We start from the raw sequence: 24,267 nt of genomic DNA, 5'->3' as shown, positions 1-24,267 counted from the left end.
CTACTGAAAACATGACTTTTAAGCTAAGACTTTTTTGAATTTTAGAACTCTTTATATTGCTTCCAATGGCTTGTGCTTCCTGGAGATATTCTCCAGGCTGGAACTTCCACGGAGTGTCGGCGTTGGAAGCACAAGCCATTGGGAGTAAGGGAGCGGGGGATACATGGTGTGGCAGAAACTGAAACAACAGGGCCACCGTCGGATGCTGCTTCCCATTTTCATGTTGGCAAATGTTCAGTTACTTCGCAGCAAAGCAGACAAGCTTCACGACGTTGTCTGGTATGTGGAGGAGTATGATGATGCTGAGGATCGTACTCTGGCTTCCTCCCATAGACCAAAACCATTGTTAATTGGTCTCTCTCAATTGCCCTTAGGTGTTAATTGGTGTGTACATGGTTGTTCGTCCTGTGTGTCTCTGTGTTGCCCTGCAATGGACTGGCGACTTGTTCTGGGTTTACCCTGCCTCTAGCATACACACTGCTGGAGACAGGCACCCGCTCCCCCGTGACCCTGTACAAAAGAAGCAGGTATTGAAAATGGATGGATGTTTGTCACGTGTTGATTTTGTTTTTAAACTGTTGCTGCAAAATCAATTACCCTTAGGAGACAATAAACATTATTGAACTTGAACAGGTCACAGAGCATTTCTGTGAAGGTTAGCCATGCAGCTATTCTGATATGGAGTTACATTTGTCTCAATATTATTCAATCAAACAAAAAACTAATCTCAATCAAAAAAAAACCTAATCTCAATCAAAAAAATAATATTCAATCAAAAAAAATCAATCAAAAAATATTAAGTTGTGATCAAAACTTTCAGAGTTTTTTCTCACAAAGAGAAAAAAGTTATTTGCAAAACATAAACTTTTATTTGCGCATGTCAAAAATCTTTGGTTACGAGTCTCGCTTTTTTGGTTTTGACGCTCTCTGGTTGAACTCAAAGAATTTTGAGTTCTGGAAACATGAACATCCTGGGCGGAGCCTAAAGACGAACGATGTAAGACGTTTCCCTATTGGTCAGCGCTGACTAAAGCGGTCGCTCGAACTGCAGGGCTTGCAGCGTCGCTTCAGTGAGGAGACATCAACTGTACAGAAGAAAACTGTGGTTAAGTGAGCCGACAGTCAGAAATACGTGGTGACGCCAGCCAACACCAGCTCTTCCTTAAAGATTAGCGTCGCGCATTCAAGGCGCATTACGGTAATGGAGCAGAAAGGACGCCGATCCTGGAAACGGTTGAGAAAATAAGAGGAAAACAGAAAAGTAACCTTCAGAACATTTATATTAATTACATTTTTACAACTTTCAGATTCATGTTTTATGTAAAAGAATAAATATTTTATATTTTACTCTACAGTTTTGGAGAAATATCTTGTCAAAATACCTCAAAATGCTCAACCATTATATGCATTTGTCCCACTTTCAGGAATTTATTTCTCCAAAACCATGAGAGGTGACAACACAATCTCTTCAGATTTTATCAGAGGGTCATCTATATTATAACCAGAATTAGTAAAATAGTAATTTTTAAGCAAGTATTAAAATTACTTTAAATGAAGCTAACATTTCTGTATTAAAAAAAACTTTTTTTTAATTGGCCTGATGTAATATTCTAATCTTCTAAAAAATTAAATGTTATGTTTTCGTTAGCTGTAAAATCATAACAAACAGAAAACAAGAAAGGCTGGTAAACATAGGTATGCGTGTTATTAATCTATATAAGGTTAATTGTTAGTTAATTAAGTTAGTGAAATAAATTAACTTTTCAATAATATCGTAATTTATTGAATACGATTTTATGTATAGCAACCCAAAATGGAAAAAGCGGTAGAGACTGACTGACTGACGGACAATTTTATGTCTTTAGTCTTACTCGGACAATCCCTTCCAAAAATTTCCATTCAAAAGGGCAAAAAAAGAAAAGACCCAACTTATGTTTCAGAAGCCAAATTTGGGGATATTGTGTATGGTAAAATGTCACATCATCCCTCACTAAGCATAGTTGTTAAAACATAGTTCAACAGTTTCTAAATCAGTAGAAGATTTAATAAAAAAAAACTGTAAAAGGCGTCATCCCTTTAACTAATTTATTTTAAAATAAATACCATGGATTATGGTGAACGTTAATGAATCAGATTTTCCAATTTATCACCTGTGGTGTAAATAAATACAGTCAGAGGACAAATGCTTGAATTACCAAAAGAATGAAATTTGTCTTCAATTTCTCACACAGACACACAGCACTGCTTTGGAGACCTGAAGTCCAGAATACATGAACAGAAAAAGTGAATTCATTTTTCCAAGAAGGAATAGTTTGAGAAATTTCCCATCTGACATCTGGGTGTTTTTGAGTGAAATCTGTTCGTGTGTGGTGTGTTGTGCTTGCCGTGTGACTGGACACCACACACTGTAGGATCAAACCTGTCATACCTAGGATTTTTTATCGCCACATGTGGCAAGCCGGCATTAGGAACATATGGAGTGTGATCCTTAATGGATCACACTCCATATGTTCATATAATTTAAATTATATGTTCATATAATTTAAAATTTTCATTCTCATTGTGAGAATGAGAATTTTAAATTATATTCTGGATTTAACAGGGAGCCAATAAAGGGAAGCTATAATAGGATAAATATGATCTCTCTTTTTAATTTTTTGTGTCTGCTGTGGACCAGTTCCAAGGAACCACCTGAGATGGTGCACTCACATAGACAATGTTTAGAAGAAGGCCCAGCAGATACCTTACTTCCTGAAGCAACTCAAAACGTACAACCTTCCACAGGAGCTGCTGGTCATCTTCTATACTGCCACAATTTAATCTCTCCTGTCTTCGTCCATCTCAGTGTGGTTTGACTCATCTACAAAACAAGACATGTCCAGACTGCAACAAACAATCAGAGCTGCAAAGAGAATCATCAGGGCTGACCTTCCCTTTATCCAGGACTTATACAGGTCTAGGGTCAAGAAAAGGGCAGCTAAAATTTCTGCACACCCCACACACCCTGCACATAAACTGTATTGGCTTCTACCTTGAGAGAAGGGATTTTACTGCATTTAGTGGACATCCTAATAGTAAAGAATGACAAATGCATGGACTGGTTTTTCAGCGTCACTCCCAAACAGGATATTTCTAATTTTGACAATATTCCGGAGGTGAAAGAAGGAAATCCTAGAAACCTGTTTAATATGGGATTTAATTGACATGTCTTGGTCAAAAATAGCACCAAGGTTTTTACTTTATTACCGGAGGTCAATTTAATGCCATCCGCATTAATTGATTGACTAAGCAATTTCTTTTTCAAAGACTCTATTTCAAAGACAACTTTTGTCTTGTCTGAATTTAGGAGGAAAAATTTAAAGTCATCCAGGTTTTTATGTCTTCAAGACATGCCTGTCGTCTATCTAACTGGTTGGACTCATCAGGATTTATGGATAAATAAAGCTGAGTATCATCAGCATAACAGTGGAAATGTATCCCATGCTGGCTGATAATTTTACCTATTGGAAGCATATACAGTATTTAGTAAAGAGAATTGGCCCAAGCACTGAACCCTTTGGTACTGACTGAAACTCTTCAAACAGATCATTGCTGTGTAAATGCTCACACACTTGATTAGCAACTAGTTTCTCAAGCGTTTTAGATAACAACAGAAGATTGGATATAGGTCTGTAAATTATTAAGTCATCTTGATCAAGCGAAGGTTTCTTAAGTAAAGGTTTAATTACAGCTACCTTAAAACGTCTCTGGTACATACTGTATCCATGTACTAAGGATAGATTAATCATATCCAAAATGGGGGTGGCCTTTAAAGGTAATCCAGCAAGATAACTTATTTTGCATGGTTACAATTCAGTTCTGAAGTCTAAGTCAGGAACCCACAGAGACATTTAGGGGCCCCATGTCCAGAAGAGAAACCACCAGCCAGTCTGAGGGTTGAGATGTTCCCTGTCAGCAGCGTGGGAGGGAGAGAGAGGGACGATTACCCAGACCCAAACTTACACCAACAGAGTTCTTTTAATATTTGCATATTTAACTAAATGCATTTTGTTTATATAAAAACAAGTTTCTCCATGTTTCTGCATGTTGCTTCTTTTATGAACCTGTACTGTTTTACTGCTGTTTAATTGTACCCCTTTAACTTTCCCAATTCTCCCATCAGGGTTTTAGAGATCCAAACTATGCACATAACCCCAGATTTACCTTTGCTATTTGAAAACATTTTTATTAAGTTATAGAAAATCTGTATGTGTATTAAAGAAAATTTTAAACCTGGGTAATTTCTTTTCACGTAGTTTAATATATCAACAACACAAACAAACCTGAAAAAACATTCTTCCTGGTTTCATAATTTTCTACTTAAAATATAATCACTTACAAAGAATATGTACAAGTTTGTATTTTCCCCAAAGCATTCCAAACCAGTTTCATTAAAGACCATAAATAACCTTTTTTATTTTAGTCAATTGTAAAATGATCAATTTTCAACTGAAATGAACTGCACATTACAATAAATGTTTCAACAGAACAAAAGTCATAAAAATAATTAAAAATAGAAAATCCTAACAACCACTAGTGCTGGTGGACTGTTGTGGAAAATAAGACAAAATGTAAAATCTAATACGATTTTTGCAATATTTTATGAAGTTATGCAAAATTTGTTTCATGTATGCAATTATGATGCACTCTTGTGGCGGTTTTATGACAAAATAAAATTAGGACTGTTTTCTGCTCACATAGTAAAAAGCAAATGGCCACTAAAGGTGGTATGATGATTTTGACTGTCATAAATTCTTGAGTTTTGCCATTGACGCAAAAATACAACATCTCCAATCTCTAACAGCAATGTGACACCATTAGATGGGTTAATAGAATAAGAAGGCTGATGTTCATATGCAATGAAAATAGGATCTCCATTCTTGACCAACAGAGCACCTGTCCCATGTGACGCATGTCCATGTCCATGTATGTAGAACTCAAAGTGATAGGCTCCTCTCACTGGTGCAATGAAAAAACCTGGGGAACATATAAGAATAATGCTTATATTTCAATAATATTTTCTCAATTTGTTTACATAAATAATGAACAACTAGGTGGATGTCAGGATTATAAAAATAAAATTGTAATAATGATGTTTAGTACCTGTGTTGGGGTTGTAGGCATTTCCAATATTTGCAACAACATGTCTGAAGACTAGAGGTGTCTGTGTGTTAAATGGTCCAGTATTTCCTGCACCTGAGGCCAACAAGGAGGCTGAGAAAGCCACTCGTTTTACTGTGAGACAACAATTTACTATTATTAGGATGAACAGAAAGTATTTTGTGTTTTTAACATTTTACATTTAAAGGTTTTTTGCCACCGCATATTTTTCTTTGTTGTGGCTAAAAACGATGTTTGACAAGAAAACAAACCTTATAGACAAGCTGGTAAATGTATACAACTTAACGTTTTGTTGCAGGGCATGTTTGAGATTATGGATTGTTCTTGATATGAATATTTTAACACTGAGTTTCACAAACCTTCTCCTTCTCTCCTCAGAACCTCCACTTGGTCTTCAGTGTTGTTTGCCCTGCCTTTAACACTGATCAGTTCCCCTACCTGAGCTGAACATTAATAAAAAGATAAAGATAAAATCTAACATAAAATATTTTCTCTTTCATTCTTACAGTAGCATTTTGTCATCACAAACTCACAGTAGTTTGTAATCCCTGACATCTTGAAAACTATACATTTATCAGCTTTGCCCTCTAAACCGATTGCATATGAGCAAAATCCTTAATAAAAGTTTGAGCAAAACTGACTGTCAGTGTGTTGATTATCTCTTTTGTATAACTTTCACATAAATGAATTTATTCTTAGAATAATTTGATAAATACCTTGGTACTGTTGCTCCAATTTTCTTACTTTTGTTACTTGCTCTAAAATAAATAAAAACCACATAGACAATTGATATTAATTTTAAACAATATGACCCTTCCTATGCTTAATGTTGACTTTTAGTGATAACATCAGGTGTTAATTAAATAAATACCTTGGTACTGTTCTTTCAGCAACTCCAGTTCCTTTGTCTTAGCTGTTTGCACAAGTAAAATAAAAGAGATTAAAATGTGATGTCAATGTAAACACTTCAGTGACTTAAACCTTAAAACTTTGCTTCTCTTGGTTTGATTACCTTCATTATCTCTCTGTAAGTAATCCATGCCAACCTTCAGTCCAGCCAATGAGGCGCTCATCTCTCTCAGCACAGCGTTGATGTCCTGTGTACATGTTTGCTGGCTGGCAGAGTGATTTTCTGTGTCTCCTACCTGTGATTCAGTTTGCCTTGCGGGTGAAAAAATTTCATTGTCAGAGTCTGGTTGAAGCTGAGCTGTGGAGAGAGAGCAGATTAGCAATAGCAATTGGAAAAACATTGTTATCTCCATTCTCAGCGTCACTTTCTGCTGGTCGCCTTTGTGGTTTCTGGTCTCCATGTTAATCCAAGCCTTAAATATTCACAGCAGTTGACTAATAATTACCTAAATCTTTTGTCTAAAGCCAATGCCGATGTGACTTGTTATAGTGGGATTTTCCTATCAAAAGGGACAATCTTTGGTCATAATTATATGACTGGCAGACTCCCATTGCAGCTGTACTGAGGACAGAGCATTGTTATCTCCATTCTCACAATCTGGGAGTCAGCTTTTACTACCTGAATTTTTTATTTGCCTTATCACCTTTTCACGTGATCACCTTTTCACGTGAAGGTGATAAGGTTTCCCTCATTTGATTTTTGATTTTGTAACAACAAGCACAGTATTTAGTGACAAAGTCTATGCTATTACCTGTAAATAATATACATTCTTATTGTGCTGATAACATGTTCATCTGAAATCCATTTCATTCAGAGTTGTAAAGTTTTGAGACACAACTGTTAGAACTAAATTAAACTGGATGTTTTTAAAAAAGCATTTTGTCAGAGTTAGACACACTGATAAACTCAGATAAGATATGCAATGAAGACACAAGCGAGTCAAAGTTATCTTTGGCTGTTCAGGGAGAGACAGTTCACTCTCTCAAAGGAGCTGCCCTGTGTCACAGCCTTTTATTAAAGAAAGAAAGAACACTCATGTTACAGAATCGTGGGTGTGGCTACACACAGTTTCCATATACTGATACAGCCCACACGTCCACATCTGGCATCCAACGACACCAAGATTAGTTGGGGTGCCAACGGACTGCTTCCTAGAACTCCTCCACACACACACAAGTTCCTGCTCAGTCTGCATAGCAACCACCCAAATGCAACTCTAAGACAAGATGACAATTCTGTTAATAGTTCATTAAAGTACTTAGAAAATACATGTGAAAAGTATTCAAACCACTTCTATTAAAGTTCACCAAACTAAGGAAATGAAAATGTCTTTTAATGGTAAATCATAAGGATAAAGAACCTTTTTAAACTAAGCAATGAAAATTCATGTACAAATCTTCCAACACATTTATATTTGTTTTAGCAAAAAAAGGCAACCCCACTCCATTCCTTCTCATATTGCTCTTCTCCAGGTTTCTCTAGTACAGTCTTTAAGTGCAGGCATAGATACAGTGGGGTACTCATACCCTTGGGGGTACGCAAGAGGGACGTAGTGGTTATGCAAGAAAAATTCGAAAAAAATGTGTGAAAACAGGCAGATTACACTCGCATATAAGGCGCCTTCTCACATTACCAAAAAGCCTAATACATGTGTAAATGTGCTCTAGTATTGTCATCTACTGTTCAACAAAATCACTGCACTGACAAAGTAGAAGGGTGTGACAATAGGTGTGACTTGCTGACGGGACACCTGTCAATCAAAGCAGCTTACACTCAACTTCTTGTCGGGGCAGCAAAAAAATGGACTGTTGGCTAAAAAAGAAAATATATCAATCCCGAGAGACAGCGACAGCTACCACCAGCCAGCCCACATTGGATGATGCACCTGCAAGTGACAACACTCAAAACAATTCTACAAATACAAGAGATACATTGGACCGGAATGTTAGGAGCAGTGCATCTGTTGGTAGCCCGGCAAGCCAAACGGCTAGCAGCATGGCGGTGGACTGTGACAAGGGTTCGGATGCAGAGCCTTGTGGCGTAGGGAAAGCCCATCACCTCAGACCGTGAAGCAAAAAAGCGCAAATATGATGAAAGCTACATTGCACTGGGATTCACATCTACTAATACTGGTGGATTTACTAAGCAACATTGTGTTGTTTGTGCAAAAGTATCTCATAACTCAATGAAGACTTCACTATTGTGAAGACATATAGGAAGAAAACATGTACATTTGAAAAACAAGCCACAGGAGTATTTTGAGCGACTTTGTACCACTAAGACCTGCTTAAGGGAGATCAAAACTGATAGCAAAAATGGACTAAAGCATCTTTTATGGTGAGTTACAGAGTGGCTAAAACCCGCAAGACACACACTATAGTGGAGGGCTTGATAGTACCTGCTGCCTCAGATATAGTTGAGACAATGTTGGGGGAAAAGACTAAAAAAGCTATACAAACAAAGCCTTCGTCAAATAACACAGACTCTCGGTACATTATTGATATGGCAGAGTAAGTTTTAAAACAGATGCTACAGCGCATATGAGCAAGCGAATTTTATGCACTACAGCTGGATGAGACAACTGATGTGTCTGGCCTGGCACATCTCCTTGTGTATGTGCAATACATTTATGAAGAGACAATTAAGGAGGACATGCTCTTTTGTAAACTGTAAACAAGGACAACAGAGGTGGACATTTTCAAAATGCTGGACACCTTTGTAAATTCGTATTGATGGCACAAAGGCCACGACAGGGAGGCACAGTGGTGTAGTAATGCGGGTACAAGTGGCAGCTCCTGATGCTACATGCTTACATTGTAGCATCCACAAAGAAGTTCTTGCTGCTAAGGGAACGCCTATTGGCCTGAAAAATGTTTTGGACATGACAGTGAAAATGGTGAACTTTGTGAAAGCCAGGCCCATGAACCCTTGCATATTTACTACATTATGCTGTGAAATGGGCAGTGACCATGAGACGTTATTACTACACACAGAGGAACGCTGGCTATCTAGAGGCAAAATAATGACACGTTGAACTGAGAGATAAACTTAAGACTTTCTTCAGTGACCATCATTTTCAACTGTCAGAAAATTTGCAATACTAGGAGTTTCATATAGTTTCATATATCTGTATGATATATTTTCTTGCTTGAACAAAATAAATTTAGGATTATAAGGGATTTCAACAACTGTATTTGATGTGTAAGATAAAGTTGAGGCAATGATAAAGATAAAGTTAAACGTCTGGGGAAATTGCATGGACAACAACAAAACAGAAGTTGTTAAAAAAGTTGTTACATGACTTTGTGTGCACAAATGAACTTACATTAAGTGTGAATGTGAAACATGACATTACTGCGCACCTTGGTGAACTGGCTTCACAGTTAAGCCGGTATTTCCCTGAATCTGACGGATCAGAGAGTTGGATACGTCATCCGTTCAGCTCTGTGTCTGCAGCTTTACCGACAGCCAAACAGGAGAGTCCCATTGAAAAAAATACAGAGTTGGTGTTGAGAATGACTTAAGACCCAGACTGTCTCAAATTAAAAAAAACATTACAGTTGTGTGCAACTTTTCAAGTACACCCTTCTGATTAAAGCTGTTATAAGTTTAGTTAAAAGGTTAGTTAAAAACACAGTATGTCCAATAACTGTTATCACACCGTAAATGTTTTGCAATATATTAATTCTACATATGCTAAAAGTTTCAATAAGTGATTGCCTAAATGTAAACATGTGTTGCTTAATAATGCTGACATTTATTAATAAACATCATTTCATGAGAAATAACTAACAGTTGTATATGATTTTATTTGATATGTGCAGTGTATACAAACACATTTTAAAGGGAGTGTAAGTAGGGGGTACTTGGCTTGAGGTCAGATCTCTAAAGGGGTACACAACTGAACAAAGTTTGGGAACCACTGCTCTAGTGCACTGCCAAAGAGATTCACGTTGTATTTGATAGATTATATAAGGAGTAGAAGGTTTTCTATTTAAAGAAATTCAGCTAACTATATTGAGTGACTGCAACACCTTCTTCTGAATTGTGAATACTTTGTTTAATTTTATACGAGTGAGCAAAGGCTCACCTAGCAAATTTCTTTTAGCTTTACTACCTTTTTAACATAAACATTTTAACTGCACGTTGATAAGTATAAACTTCATGTAAATTTCATATTAAATCACATAGAAGTTCCATTTTTTGACCCAAAGCCCAATCCCATAGCTTACTATCTTAATCCTCAGACACAGTTCAATTAGAAGCTCACTGGCTCCTTCTACGTTTTTTGAGTCAAGCTTTTGTCGTGCAGTTTATTCTGCCAAGTGTAGATTCTCCCAGCACTTCTCACAATCTCCTGGCTCCTTGCGGTCCTGTGAGTGATTTCCTCCACTCCCCAGATCACCGAATCAGGCATAAGCACTCATCTAGACTGCATTTCAAGACAAAGCAGAAAATGGCAGAAACCTAGATGTAGTCATGAACTCAAACCTATGCTACCAAAAGAGGATAATCTACATGATTTCAAAACTGGAGACCAGCTTCTCTGCTCTGCTCAGACTGTGAGCTACTGCCCAAGATCCTAGACTTAGATAGGTGTTGACCTCTGTCACCTGAGGAGACCAATCATGTTATGATCTGCCTGAGTTAGGTTGTGAGTTTGAGTTCCTTGTCTGTTTTCGGTACTTCTGTTGCTGTTAATTCAGTTCAGTAGAATCAGCATTCATTCTCGTTTAGGTTACCCTCTTGGATTCCCGTGTTAGATGTTTTAGTTTGTATTTCCTTGTAGATATGTTCCTCCATGTTTATGCTCTTTAGTTAGTTCCCTTGTTTACTTATTTCTGTTCACTTAGATGTTTTGTTATTCCCCTGGATTCCTTGCTCATCTGTGTTAATTAGTCACCCTTCTTCAGTGGCCTACATATTCTTTCCCACCAATTGCTCCTAATGTCCCCCTGTTTAGCTCTCCTTGTTCATTGATCCATTTTTCACCCTACCACAGTATTTATATTCTCTGGTTTCATTATTCTCCATCGGTTCCTCCTGACTACTTCCTACTCCATGTTTGTAACCCACTCTGCGCAACCTTTTAAAGTCTTTTCCAGTTTATTATTACTATTTTCGTTAAACAGCTCTGCAACTCACAATGCTTGTCCCAAGTGTTGTACACAATGGTCCAGACAAGAACACAACATTATATGACAGATCACTATAGCATCCCTTTAATTTAGGATGCTTTTGTTATGATTCTCGGGTGTTTGGGTTATGGTTTTCATTTGTGTTTGTATTTTACTCACTTCTGAGTTCTTTATTGCTGTTTACAAGCAGTTTTCAGTTTACTTCTCTGCTTATATTATTTCTTAAAAAGTCTTTCTATTTTGGTTCGTTCCTTTATGTTTAGGTTTATATTTTATTCTTGCGTTCTGTTCTTTGTGCACTTGAAATTATTACTCTTAGATCATATTAAACTTTATCCCTTAGCTTGTGGTTGCTTTTTGTTGGTCATGGTGCACTTTCATTTCTTTAGAAAGGATAAGAGGACATAAAGTAGTAATAGCCATTTGACATGTTTATGTATATATTTTCTTTTTATGCAGTCATTGGACATTGTTTTTCTACAGTAACTTGATGGATTTATGATGGATGGACAATAGTGACATTTGTGTTGATTTTATTGATCCTATTTAGAATATTGCATACATTTGGTGTTTGATGTTGAATCAATGCACAATTATCTCTTTATAATCAGAACTAATAGTCATGTCTGGAAGACAAGTGAGGGCAGGAGCTAATTGATTAATTGTTAGCGTTTATTCTGGAAATACTGAAGTAGACTAACAGTTCAACATCAGTATGTCTTCATCAGAGTAAAGTGAACACAGCATTAAGACTAGTAATTACGCACAACCAAATGTATATTTAAGACATCATCTGGACTAACTGATCACTCAAAAAATGGGTGGAGCTCACCAAAGTGTTCACTGTCCACACCTACAACAGTTTTCTAAACAAGTCAAAGATGAACACTACACACTTCAAACAAAGTATTATATTATTGAAACCATTCATAAAACATAAATGCCAAAGTTCACAGATTCGGTAAGAAAATCTCATCAAATCAAACATTAAACAGGGAATTACAGTCAGACAGTGAACATGTAATACATTAGAGGAAACATGACAAATTAGGTTCTTCATTTATGCCAAAGGGTTCCACTGTATTAGGAGAATCAATTCCGCATACCTCTTTGTAAAGTTTCATATTGATTATGTTCCTTCATACAGATGTAGGTGAGAGGTAGTCAGCAAAATGCATTAATCATAACCAATATTGTCAGCAAGATTCAGCAATTGCAATTACATGTTTTCCTGGGATTGTTAAGCCCTAGTTAAGCCTAGTTAGTTTCACACTATGCTGCGGCTTAAGACCTTCAAGTTAACAACAGTGGCAACAGTGCTGACAGCTGCAACACCACGCAACCCATGAATTAAGAACTAATATTAGCGTGGTTTATTTAAATATAGGTATTGTTTAATTTAATTGTAATAAAAAAAGTATACAACACTTTCAAAAGTGAGATCTTTCATGTAATCCATCCATCCTGTTATGCACCCTGGTTTTTCACCTGTTTTTCTATGGCGCGGTATCAGTTCCAAAATTAAGACTATTGCGCACCCAGCGGTGGCTGCTTGCTTGTTGCAGGAGATCCATTCCAAAGCCAGCTACTGATCTGATTAATAATAGGCCAGCACCGGTAACCGAGGGGCCGGCGCCAATAAATGAGCGGCTGGCACTGGCAAATGAGAAGGAAAGTACTCCCTTGCCTTAGCTCTGGAGAGGCTGGCAATAACATTGGAGAGGCGTGTGATTACACTGGATAGGCTGGTAATAGCATTGGAAAGGCTGGCAATAGGGCTTGGGAAAGTGATGTGAGCAGCGCAATGCATTTTGGATATTTGGGTGTAAGACGCTAGTAGCGGCGGTCATCTAGTTGGAGCGGTGCAATTTTGTGTTGGATAAACATCCTAAAAAAACAGTATAATGGCACATGGTTGTTGCGTTATTAACTGTCACAATCGGTCTCATTCAATTCAATTCAATTTATTTATATAGCGCCATTCTCAACACATGTTGTCTCAAGGCACTTCACAAAAGGAAAAACTCCCTTTTAACAGGAAGAAACCTCCAGCAGAACCAGTCTGAGTGTGAGTGGCCATCTGCCACGAACGACTGGGAGTTTGAGAGAACAGAGCAGAGACACAAAAAGAACAAAGAAGCACTGATCCAGGAGTACTTTCTATGGGAAGGAAAAGTAAATGTTAATGGATGTAGCTCCTTTAGTCATTTCATCTAGAAAGAAAGAACAGATAAACTTTGAGCCAGTTTTCAAGGATAGAGTCTGAAAGAGAGCACATATAATTAGTTACAGTAACAATAAACATAAAATGAATGAAGTGTTTTTCTGTTTTGTTTTTTTCAGTCAATTGTAAAATGAACAATTTTCATCTGAAATAAACTGCACATTAAAATAAATGTTTCAACAGATCAAAATTAAAGTCATACAACGTACACTACATTACATTTTGTGTGTAATCTATTGTAAGTAAAAGAAAAAAGAAAAGTCTAACAACCACTGGTGCTGTTGGATTGTTGTGGAAAACAAGACAAAATGTAAAACATAAGATTTTACAATATTTTATGAATTTATGCAAAATTTGTTTCATGTATGCAAATATGATGCACTCTTGTGGCGGTTTTATGACAAAATAAAATTAGGATTGTTTTCTGCTCACATAGTAAAAAGCAAATGGCCACTAAAGGTGGTATGACGATTTTGACTGTCATAAATTCTTGAGTTTTGCCACTGACGCAAAAATACAACATCTCCAATCTCTAACAGCAATGTGACACCATTAGATGGGTTAATAGAATAAGAAGGCTGATGTTCATATGCAATGAAAATAGGATCTCCATTCTTGACCAACACGGCACCTGTCCCATGTGACGCATGTCCATGTCCATGGATGTAGAACTCAAAGTGATAGGCTCCTCTCACTGGTGCAATGAAAAGCCCTGGGCAACATATAACAACAATGCTTCTATTTCAATAATATTTTGTCAATTTGTTTACATAAATAATGAACAACCAAGTGGATGTCAGGATTATAAAAATAAAATTGTAATAATGATGTTTAATTTAGAGTACCTGTGTTGGGGTTGTAGGCATTTCCAATATTTGCAACAACATGTCTGAAGACTAGAGGTGTCTGTGTGTTAAATGGTCCAATATCTCCTGCACCTGAGGCCAACAAGGAGGCTGAGAAAGCCACTCGTTTCACTGTGAGAAAATGATTTAGTGTTATTAGGATGAAGAGAAACTATTTTGCATTTTACAATTGTACATTTTGAAGTTTTTGCCACAGCGTAATTCTCTTTGTTGTAGCTAAATACAATGTCTGACATGAAAACAAACTGTGAGATAGAAACTTGAATAGATTAGGTTTTAGCAGTTACTGATGCTCTCAAGAGTAATTTGTATTCTCAAAAATATTTGAAAGAATCCACATTAGTCAGAGGTACCTTCAAAACATTTCAAATTTGTATTCTTCTTTATAAGATCAAACAGATCAAGTAAGTGAATAGTATGCTAACAAGTTCAAAACTTCAATTTTTTTGAATGACCTATATGGTGAATGATGGTATTGTTACAACCGTCATTTTTTTTCACAAACCTTCTCCTTCTCTCCTCAGAACCTCCACATGGTTTTCAGTGCTGTTTGCCTTGATCTTAAAACTCATCAGTTCTTCTGCCTGAGCTGAAATTATAGAAATTAGAGCCATAGTCATCAATTGTTAGTACTACTGTTTTACATGTAAATACATGTAATAAATAGATACAATTTACTTAAAATAATATAATTGGAAAACCCAATAGGCATTCAGTTTATCTATTGTCTTTCAGCCTCTGAAAAAAACATCAGTGTGGGACTCCCTGATGAGATGTTCCCTTAAGATTTTTTTTTTTTTTTCTAAATCCACTGTTTGTGCAAGTCCTTTCTCCATTCCAGGTTTTTGTGATTTGGTTTGAGATTTTGCCTGAAAAGTCTCACCTGTTGCTGATACCCACAGGAGACCAAGTGCTGACTCAACTATACCTGGGCTGAGAGAGATAAATTGTGGCTGGTCTTCTATGAAGTGATCACTATAAGACCGACTCAAAGGAATTTGTTCCAAAATCCCTCAGCCTTCAAGGATGTTAAGTTGCTGGAGCTCAATGCCAAAGTATGATCCCACTATGGAGGAAAGGCAATGTCTTCAGCTGCACATGTTGTATTATTTATATTAATGGCCATAGTGAGAGTGAAGGACCCTAGAAGTCCACTAGAACGGAACTGAACCTCTCTTTTTTCTCTTGTCGTCAGATCCTCAGTACTTTGAGAGATAGCTAGAATGATAGGAAAACCTTTCCACACAGCATGTTGGAAAAGAATAAAAGACATCTTAGAGCTCTTAGAGCCTAACTATGTTTATTTCTAAGTTACTGAATGTTCATGTATTTTTTTAGCAAAATCTTCAGTTATTTTGATCAGCTGAATGTTTGATATTTCTTGTTGGTGTTTATGTTTGTGTTACCCCTGCATCTCAATTAAGGTTTTTATCAGTAAACACATGTAAACATTGACTAGTTTAATTAATAATTAATTTAAACTTCTATTCATTTAATAGCTCCTGGTGATTTTTTTCATTGGCTTGGATGCTGAGAACTCATCTCTAATGATAACAAATGACAGAAACAGGACAAACTTCTTGTAAACTCTCAATAAATATCTAATAACAGATCATCCATTAAATTTATATTTAAATTGTTTAATAAATGGCGAACTTACTAATTATACAGCAATATCTCTGGATATAGCACTAATGTACACTACAATTATATGTAATGGCAGAGAATGCACAGTGCACTTTTATTGCTTTCCTTTTTGACCCCGCCTCCCTCCCATAGACTGCTGGAGATAGGCACCAGCTTCCCACCGACCCACTAGGGAAGAATCGGTAGAAAATGACTGACTGACTGACAAAAGTAATTTTGATTAACAAGTTTATGTCTTTTTGTGTTCAATGTTGTTTTTTTTTTCTAATATAACGATCATGATTTGAATACCTTTGTACTGTTGTTTCAGCTCGTCCAGCTCTTTCTTTACCAACTCCAGATCGCTCACCTTCACTGTTGCATTTCAACAAAAACATCAAACATTAAATATGAAAAACAAATATTTCAAAACATGTAATTCTTATTGACTGTACTTGTTTTTGTAAACCTACCCTCATAATCTCTTTGTAAGTACCACAACTCCACCTTCAGTCCGGCCAGCGAGGAGCTCATCTCTCTCAGCACAGCGTTGATGTCCTGTGTACAGGTTTGCTGATTATTTGAAAGATTTTCAGTGTCTCCTACCTGTGATCCAGTTTGCCTTAAATCTGAAATAATTTCATTGTCTGCTTTGAGCAGGAGTGAAAGACAGCAGATTAGCAGCAATGCTTGGAAAAACATTTTCATCTCCATTCTTAGTTTCAGTCTCTGCAGGTCAGCTTTGTGGGTTATGTGGGGTAGCCAAAGCCTTAAATAATGTATGCTTATCAGTGACTAAATATTAACTTTTTTTTTTTTTTTTTAGAAAGATGTGCAAGTGATAATAGTTGAAAGAATTGCCTTGTAATGTTGAAAACAACAAGCACAAAAATGTGTTTATCTCAAATCTGATCCTGGGAATAATATTGAAATCACTGTGGGCAACAACCCTAAGGGTGCTCCAAATATTTAGGATGTTTCTCTTTTTAACAGTTTCAGTTCCTACGATTTCAAGGAAATAATATTCTGCGGGACAATATCTAATCGCAAATATAATTGAGCCATATTTGTAACAAATTGTGGTGGAGATGATGTTTTTAAGACACTCACTGGTATGAAATTAATGTAGCTCAGATTATAGGTCATTATAAAATACTTTACTATTCTGAAGATACACACTATGCTGATGATACACAGACCTATATTCCTGTCCAACCATATGACCTCAGTGGCTTAAAGCCTGTGTTAGTATGTGATTCTTAAACGTCAATGAGTAGATGAGCTTATATCGTCTCCAGCCTCATAATGTTATTGTTGTTGGTTGCGAAAATGTAACATAAGAATTAGCACTAAACTAAACTCAGAAGTGTGTAAAACCACTGAAATGATGCAACAAACCCATTTAGTTTTAAAAATATTTTAAAGCCTTCTGTAAATTATTGTGTTTCTGTCCAAAAGGACATAAAAACTTTGAATTTTTTTATTTTCAGCATGTCAGATTATGGTGTCTAATGGTGTCTTTGCAGCTGTCAGTAAACAAATAAAAAATACCAGGGACCTTGAGGTCATCTCCAAAGCTGTTGCAAGAGTCCTGAACAACATTATAAAATGGATCAAATCACATCATTCTTTATATCACTGCAATGGCTTCCCGGATGGATAGATTGTAAAATATTGTTTAAGACAGTGTTTTTTTTAGACAGTGGACTAGTACCTCCATACACCTCTGAGGTACTAGTCAGGCAAGGGGTGTATAGACCCCACAGGTCATAACTGACTGTTTATTTTTTACTTAAAGAAAAATGTGCTGACCATGATGGACTTTGTTCTGAAGTTATCTATACAAGCCTTTACTAAACATTTATGGAGGAAACAGCCAATCAGTCCTGACATCAAAATGAACGCTTTGGAATATTTCCAGATAAAGGTTAGAAAACATGAAAATCGTTTGCCAACTCATATAAAGTCTTTTTATTTGAAATTCAGGTTTAAGGAAAAGGGTTACCTAAATCTTTGAGCAATTCTGAGAATTTTATGTTTTATTGGTTGATTAATCTCATGAAAAGACCAAACTGTGTGTTCACTCTGTCTTAAACCGATAACCCAAAAATTGACCATGAGCAAACAGATGAGTGATAAAGAGTATTTTCTTATCCGTGCTTCAGTAACAATAGTATAAACAGTAAGTTCTCATTTAGTCTTGGAATGATAAACCAACACTTTATCCAACATGTGATAAACTGTTGATAAGGAGGTATTTTTTATGTACTTCCTCAATTAAATTATGTGAGGAAAAACCGCTGGTTTATGTTACAACTGGCAGGCGACAGTGTTGATCAACAATAGAAGTTACCAAACACTTCCACTAGAGGGGACTGTTTGTCCTGACTTGAATTCAAACTGATTTGATTAATGTTAGCCTGCATCAACTTCTTTAAAAGGTGGCTTCTCTTAAATAGGCTACTGCACGTTAATAATGCTAAGATTATTTTTATTAATAGGAAATACTTTTTTTTTTTTTTTTGCTTTACCCTTAAAGCTTCTGTTCTAACACAACGTTATTAAAACAAGTAAGATTTTTAAGTTTGACAAAATCTTTATGTTCTATAGCTATACTTACAATTTAAGAATAATTTAGTAACATATTTACAGCTCCTTTATTAATAACAGTACGTTTTTAAGGCAGCAATTATCAATCTAGTTATTCATAAAATGAGTCATTATGAAAGCAAACATGCACACAATTAACTATTTTAACTATATTTAAATAATTACAAAATAATAATAATGATTTTATTATTATTTATTTGTTTAAGAATTAGGGTAATACGGGTATTAAACGCGGGTGATGATAATGAGTTTAATGCACATCTGTAATGTTTCTGATAAATGTGAGCTGGATGGATGGATGTCCCTTTAAGGGGAAGGAAGTGCAGCCAGCTGGAACTACTTCCTTGATACCCCGACTATCAAAACATTTGTGCGCAATGGGAGAGTCCGCGTCTTCGGAAATTCATTTTCTAATGTAAAATTTGGCGTCAGTTATCAGGAAACCTCCGCGAACATCGTCTCCTTCGCAATGCTTCAGCTGAACGACACGGTGGAGCCGGACAGCCCGGGAGCTGCGGTTCTCCTCCCCGCAGAGACCGAGGAGGGGGTCGAGGTTGCCTTCACGCCGCCGGAGGCCGTCGGACGGAGCTTCGGACACGCAGCCTCCGTGGCCTGCTGCCCCCCGTTACAAACGCTCACGCCGTTTCATGTGCACAACCCCACGATGCAAGCGAAAGTCAAGGACTACTTCGTGTTTAGGGTGAGCAGCAAATAAATGTAAAAATCTCGATTTAAAACTGCCAGAAAGATCCATCAAACTCCCTTGATACATTTATTTATCAGTGCAGTATTTTTCAGCAGTACATTAAGACATCACAGAGATGCAGGTTTCTCTGAGGTGATGCTGATGATTGGCGGGTTGTGTGATGCTGATCTCAGCCAGGTACCATCGAGCAGGCTGTGAACGACATCCGGACGGTGGCGCTCCCATCTGAGGACGGGGAGGTGCTCAGCGTCTGGCTGCTGACAGAGTGAGTCTCCATCAGCGAGGGCCTCATTATCAGTCGATACGCTAAATACTTCGGCGGCTTCACAACACCAATTCTCATATTTTGATCTTTATCAGCTAAGGGTTTAAAATAAACATTTTCTTTGGGATTTTTACAGAGTGGACCATTGGAACAATGAGAAGGAGAGACTTGTTCTAATAACGGACAGGTGAGTAAATCCGTTTTCTATGCTGTGACAGAGCAAAACCATCCAGAGTGTAGCAGTGGTCATGTTTTTAGGATGTGTCTAAAGTGAAATATGTTTTTTGTGTGCAGGTCTCTGCTGGTGTGCAAGTACGACTTTATTAACCTGCTGTGTCAGCAAGTTGTCAGGATATCCCTGAACTCCGTAGACACCATCTCTGTGGGTGAATTTGAATTCCCACCAAAATCTCTTAACAAGTAGGTCATTTTTTTAATCTTTGCAGCAAGAAATTAATGTTTACTGTAAGTAAACTGGCTTTGGACCAGTTGGTCACAACAATGTGACCATATATTTCTCTGGTTGGAAGCTACATTTTCCCTTGAGAACTTTCTCCAGGCAGGATGTTGAAGGACAGAAAAGAAAAACAGAGCCTGGGATGTTAATTTTAGGATGAATTTAGATCTGGCACTGGCTTGTGTCCTGGTTGGTTCAGTTATAAGTGGACAGCTTTGAGGATGACTGTTCAAACCTATAGAAAATTCCTCCTAATTGATTAGATTTCCTTAAACTGCAAATAAACACATAGCCATGCCACATCATGACGGCTGTCAACCGTCAGTGGGCCCTCTAAGCTTTCTAATGTTCTGCACTCCAGTCTTACCTTTACAGCAGGTCCTTAGGAGTTTGTGATGAGCTCCTGAGCTGCATCAGTGGCGTAAAATGGAAGGGTCAACTTCGACCAGGCCATTTCTTGCCAGAACCGTTCAGCTGATTGCGAGGCGTAAGGAACATGAGTAGATTGTGGATTAAACGTGTTATGGATGTATGATTCTGTGGCCTTTTCTAATCATCTCTTTGCTGCCCTAATTAAATATATCTGCCCTTGTTGCTTATCTGCCGCACCGCTCACTGCTACAGCTTACACAACATAACTGTTGATATCATATAAGTTGCAACACATAGTCAAAGATAAACTGATACAAGAGGATGACATCCTTTAGGAGGGTTAAGAACAGGCGTAGATAAAAGCAGGACTCACGCTCCATTCTTTGCTCCTCTCGGTTCATCCCTAAGATGAGCTGAGAGCGTCCCGGTACCGAAGATGAATGTCACTCTGTATCTGTTCAGTTGAATACTCTGTACACTGATCATTTTGGCATTAAATCTTGATTTTATACTTAACCATTTCTCATTATTTCACAAGGTAAATACTTTGCTGGTTTTACTGTTTGGGTCTCGGAAATGGAGAGAAACCGACCCGGTGGTGCACAGGGAGGAAAGAGGGACAAAAAACTCCCATTATACCACAAACGGATGAACTGAAGGAGGATAGTAGCTACAATTAGTTATCTAAACACATATTAACCTAGAAAAATGAACCCAGCGCACACTGATCTATGAATACCTTTTCAATAGATAAATTCATCGTTTGTGTTGTGCGCTCGTGCTGCTTTGTGATTCACTTTGAGAACTGCTCAGTGGGGTACCTTGTATCTCCCTCATTGACTGCAGAAAATTAGCACGAGCTTATGGTATGGTTTTTGTTAAGACTGCTAAACTAATGCAGGTGCGTTTGTCTCCGAGCATTTGCACAGGTGGTCTGAGCGAGCTCGTCCTCGATCCTCGTAAATGTGCCCACGCAAGTGCAATCAAACCACAGCAAACAGATGTTAGTGGCAGGTCTGAACAAGGACTTGGATAATCCATGTGTCCAGTTTGCCTTCTAGTAACAGCCACAGTAACATCTGTGTTATGAACGTTTTCCAAGCAGAAATATTTAATCCAACATCAGCAGTGTTGGTAGTGTTATCGGTTATTTCTCCCTATGTTACGGCTGTTTGGTGTATCTCTCAGACATCAAATGCAATCAGATATTCATTTAAACAAAACTAGGGAAAAAGCAATATAAAGATGCTGCATTGCTTAGTAAGAAATGTAAAAATATTGTCCCTCAGAAGACACATTGTTCTCAACTTGTTTTGCAGAAGAGAGGGCTATGGGATTCGCGTTCAGTGGGACAGACGTCCTCGGGCTTCGTTCTTTAACCGTTGGAACCCTTGGTCCACAGATGTGCCCTACTCCACCTTCACAGAGCACCCTATGGCCCGCGCTGATGAGAAAGTGGCCTCCCTCTGCCAGGTAGATTTTATTTCACTACGCAGGGCAACAAATGTTTTCCTAATAAGTACATCCTCCATTGCACTTTGGTAATCATATTAGCACTGAAATGTAATCTAAGACACAATGTGGCAACCAGTGATCTAGCTGCTGTTTGAGGCCTAATATGCATCAACAGCTCAGGCAGTAACAGGCCAACTGAAAACAACAGAGCTCTAGTGGTATAAGTAATCCTGAACAAAGGGCTATTCATACATCCTTAATCTGTAAATGGTTTGGCTCAAAGCTGTTTTTTCTCCCCTTTCTGACAACGCAGCAGCGCTTCTTGGGGCAGTTTTCTGCATGTATATTCTTATTTATAGTAAATGGAGCTCATTTTGTTATTAAGCTTTAGTACTATTTGTTATCCACTTTATCCTAGTTCTGATAAGGATATAAACAGGGCACATACAGGGTTGTTCCTGTTTCATGTTCTCTGTCGCTTCCCCAGCTGGACAGCTTCAAAACCCAGCTGATACAGGCAGTGAAGAAAGCCCATAAGGAGTACCCCATCCCCGGTCGGGCCAACGGCGTCTTGATCTTGGAAAGACCCCTGCTCATCGAGACCTATCTGGGCATAATGTCGTTCATCAACAACGAGGCAAAGCTGGGCTACTCCATGACCCGTGGCAAAATCGGCTTCTAAATTATTTGGTTTCTTAAGCGATTGTCCTGTGTATCTTTGTTACACAGCGCTGTCTGAGGGAAGCTATAGCGCAATGTGCAGCTTGTATGTGTGTGTGTTTAAGTCCAGCCCATAACATGTCCACACTTCCTCAATTTGGTTTTGCAGACAAACGGTCGGCCTGCGGCAGGTAAAAGACGGGCAGCTCTGTAATGACTGCCGCTTCATTTTATTAACAGCTTTCCATCAACAATCTGCACACAGATCCGCCACACTCCACCCTCTGCAGCTTTTATCTGCAGCATTAAACTATGAAACCATGTTAGGCAAACCATGTTTTTTTTTACATCATTGTAATTTGAGAATAAATCTCTATGCCAAAGAACTTTTAAAACCTCCAAAGTGTTACACAAAACATACTGGTATAATCTAAGGCTCAGCTATGACTGGACATTTGTCGTAGACATACACATTTATATCCAATTTAAAAAGTTTCTAACTGTTTTTTTTTATATTATCAAAGACCAAAACTGAGGATAGTTTGGAAAACAAATGTTTGTCCATTACCCATTTTTCTTATTTCTATAGTTATCCAGACCTGACAAATCACAGAAAGAAAATTCTGAACTTTTGAAGACTGAATAGGAACCCTGAAGATCATTGAGAGATTTAGCAAAAATAAGAAAGATTAGAACAGCAGACACAATGCAAAGAGTATTTTAGATATTGAGACAACATGGGTGTGTATCTTTAAGAAAACCAGCTATCAATGAAACAAAATGAATTACAGTTGTTGTGGGGCAATAGAAAGACTTCATGTGGTCAGATTACTTTGTTCCAGAGTGGTCGGCGTTAAAGGAAATGAGCGTTCAGGGAAAGACACACTCATGTCTGGTGTGTAAACCTTAATGGCACAGCGATTTGGAATTGGTTGTTTGTCAGGTCCAGGTTTATCAATGGTATGTTCCAAAAACATGAGACCAACTGCCAACCATGACATCCTGAATGGCCGGGTTTTTACCTTCACCGATTAGTTTTTGACCTTATGGTACAGGTATATTCCTAGATGGTAATAATTTGGATTCATCGAGCCTTAAATTGTGAAGAAAATTTGATTCAGGGAGCATAAAATACCATTTTCTAACCAACGTTGTCGAACACAGAATCTAGACTTTATCCCTAATTAGAATTCTTGAGATGTGCCTGAGAAGAGTGAGGGGCCAAGTCCTCCTTTATTCAAATATCATTTTATTTTTTTTAACCAGACGAAGTTACAACACATTGCCATTTTAAGCAAAGCTAAAGCGTCGTCGCATGGCACATTTTTCTGTCCTTCTGCATGGTCCTTGCACGCTGACTTTGCATGATTTTTTGTTTGTTAGACAGTACTCTCGTGTAGTGGTAAATATCTGCATTTGTAAATTTAAAATATTGTATGAACGCCAATACAAAAGTATGTCTTATGTATACGTCCCATTGAAAAATTTAATATATAAAAGGATTGTCTTATTAAAATTGTTTTGAAGCTTTGTTTCTGATTGATGTGTTTGCAGCTCAGCAGCCACAATGGAAGACAACAATAAAAGCCTTCCTGTTTTTGTAAAGACAGCTGCCCTGCTTCCTTATTGGTGGTTGGAGAAGTGTCTTCCTTTTTTCCCGTTTTCAAGTCTTGTATTGTAGTATAGCACATGACCCCAGCTTGTCAGGCCCCAGTCAAGCTACATACGCTGGGCCTTCATAATCGGACACTCCATACCATCAGGGTGGTAAAAATCTAAATGATTTCTAAGCTACAGGTCATGCGACTTCATGCTTTA

At 37.6% G+C, this 24,267-nt stretch overlaps 2 protein-coding genes across 2 annotated transcripts; one reads left to right on the top strand and one right to left on the bottom strand.

Annotated features, from left to right (window-relative positions):
- Nucleotides 1-4,277: 4,277 nt before the first annotated feature.
- Nucleotides 4,278-6,459, bottom strand: LOC124875375. The gene is made up of 6 exons (XM_047377511.1): nt 6,173-6,459; nt 6,032-6,073; nt 5,877-5,918; nt 5,520-5,603; nt 5,143-5,274; nt 4,278-5,016 (listed from the first exon to the last, which is right to left on the bottom strand). Exons 1-6 carry the CDS (start codon nt 6,420-6,422, stop codon nt 4,733-4,735), a joined length of 834 nt encoding a protein of 277 aa, XP_047233467.1. The 5' UTR covers nt 6,423-6,459; the 3' UTR covers nt 4,278-4,732.
- A 12,395-nt stretch (nt 6,460-18,854) lies between these two features.
- Nucleotides 18,855-23,980, top strand: tprg1l (tumor protein p63 regulated 1-like). The gene is made up of 6 exons (XM_047356337.1): nt 18,855-19,234; nt 19,414-19,505; nt 19,642-19,692; nt 19,800-19,925; nt 21,654-21,807; nt 22,277-23,980. The coding sequence occupies exons 1-6, from the start codon at nt 19,004-19,006 to the stop codon at nt 22,469-22,471; spliced, it is 849 nt and encodes a 282-aa protein (XP_047212293.1). The 5' UTR covers nt 18,855-19,003; the 3' UTR covers nt 22,472-23,980.
- Nucleotides 23,981-24,267: the final 287 nt, after the last annotated feature.

Source organism: Girardinichthys multiradiatus, chromosome 1 (assembly GCF_021462225.1).
Source record: "Girardinichthys multiradiatus isolate DD_20200921_A chromosome 1, DD_fGirMul_XY1, whole genome shotgun sequence".
In the NCBI taxonomy this organism is placed as follows: domain Eukaryota; kingdom Metazoa; phylum Chordata; class Actinopteri; order Cyprinodontiformes; family Goodeidae; genus Girardinichthys; species Girardinichthys multiradiatus.
Note: the sequence above shows the minus strand (reverse complement) of the source record. Positions and strands in the feature narration are given on the sequence as shown.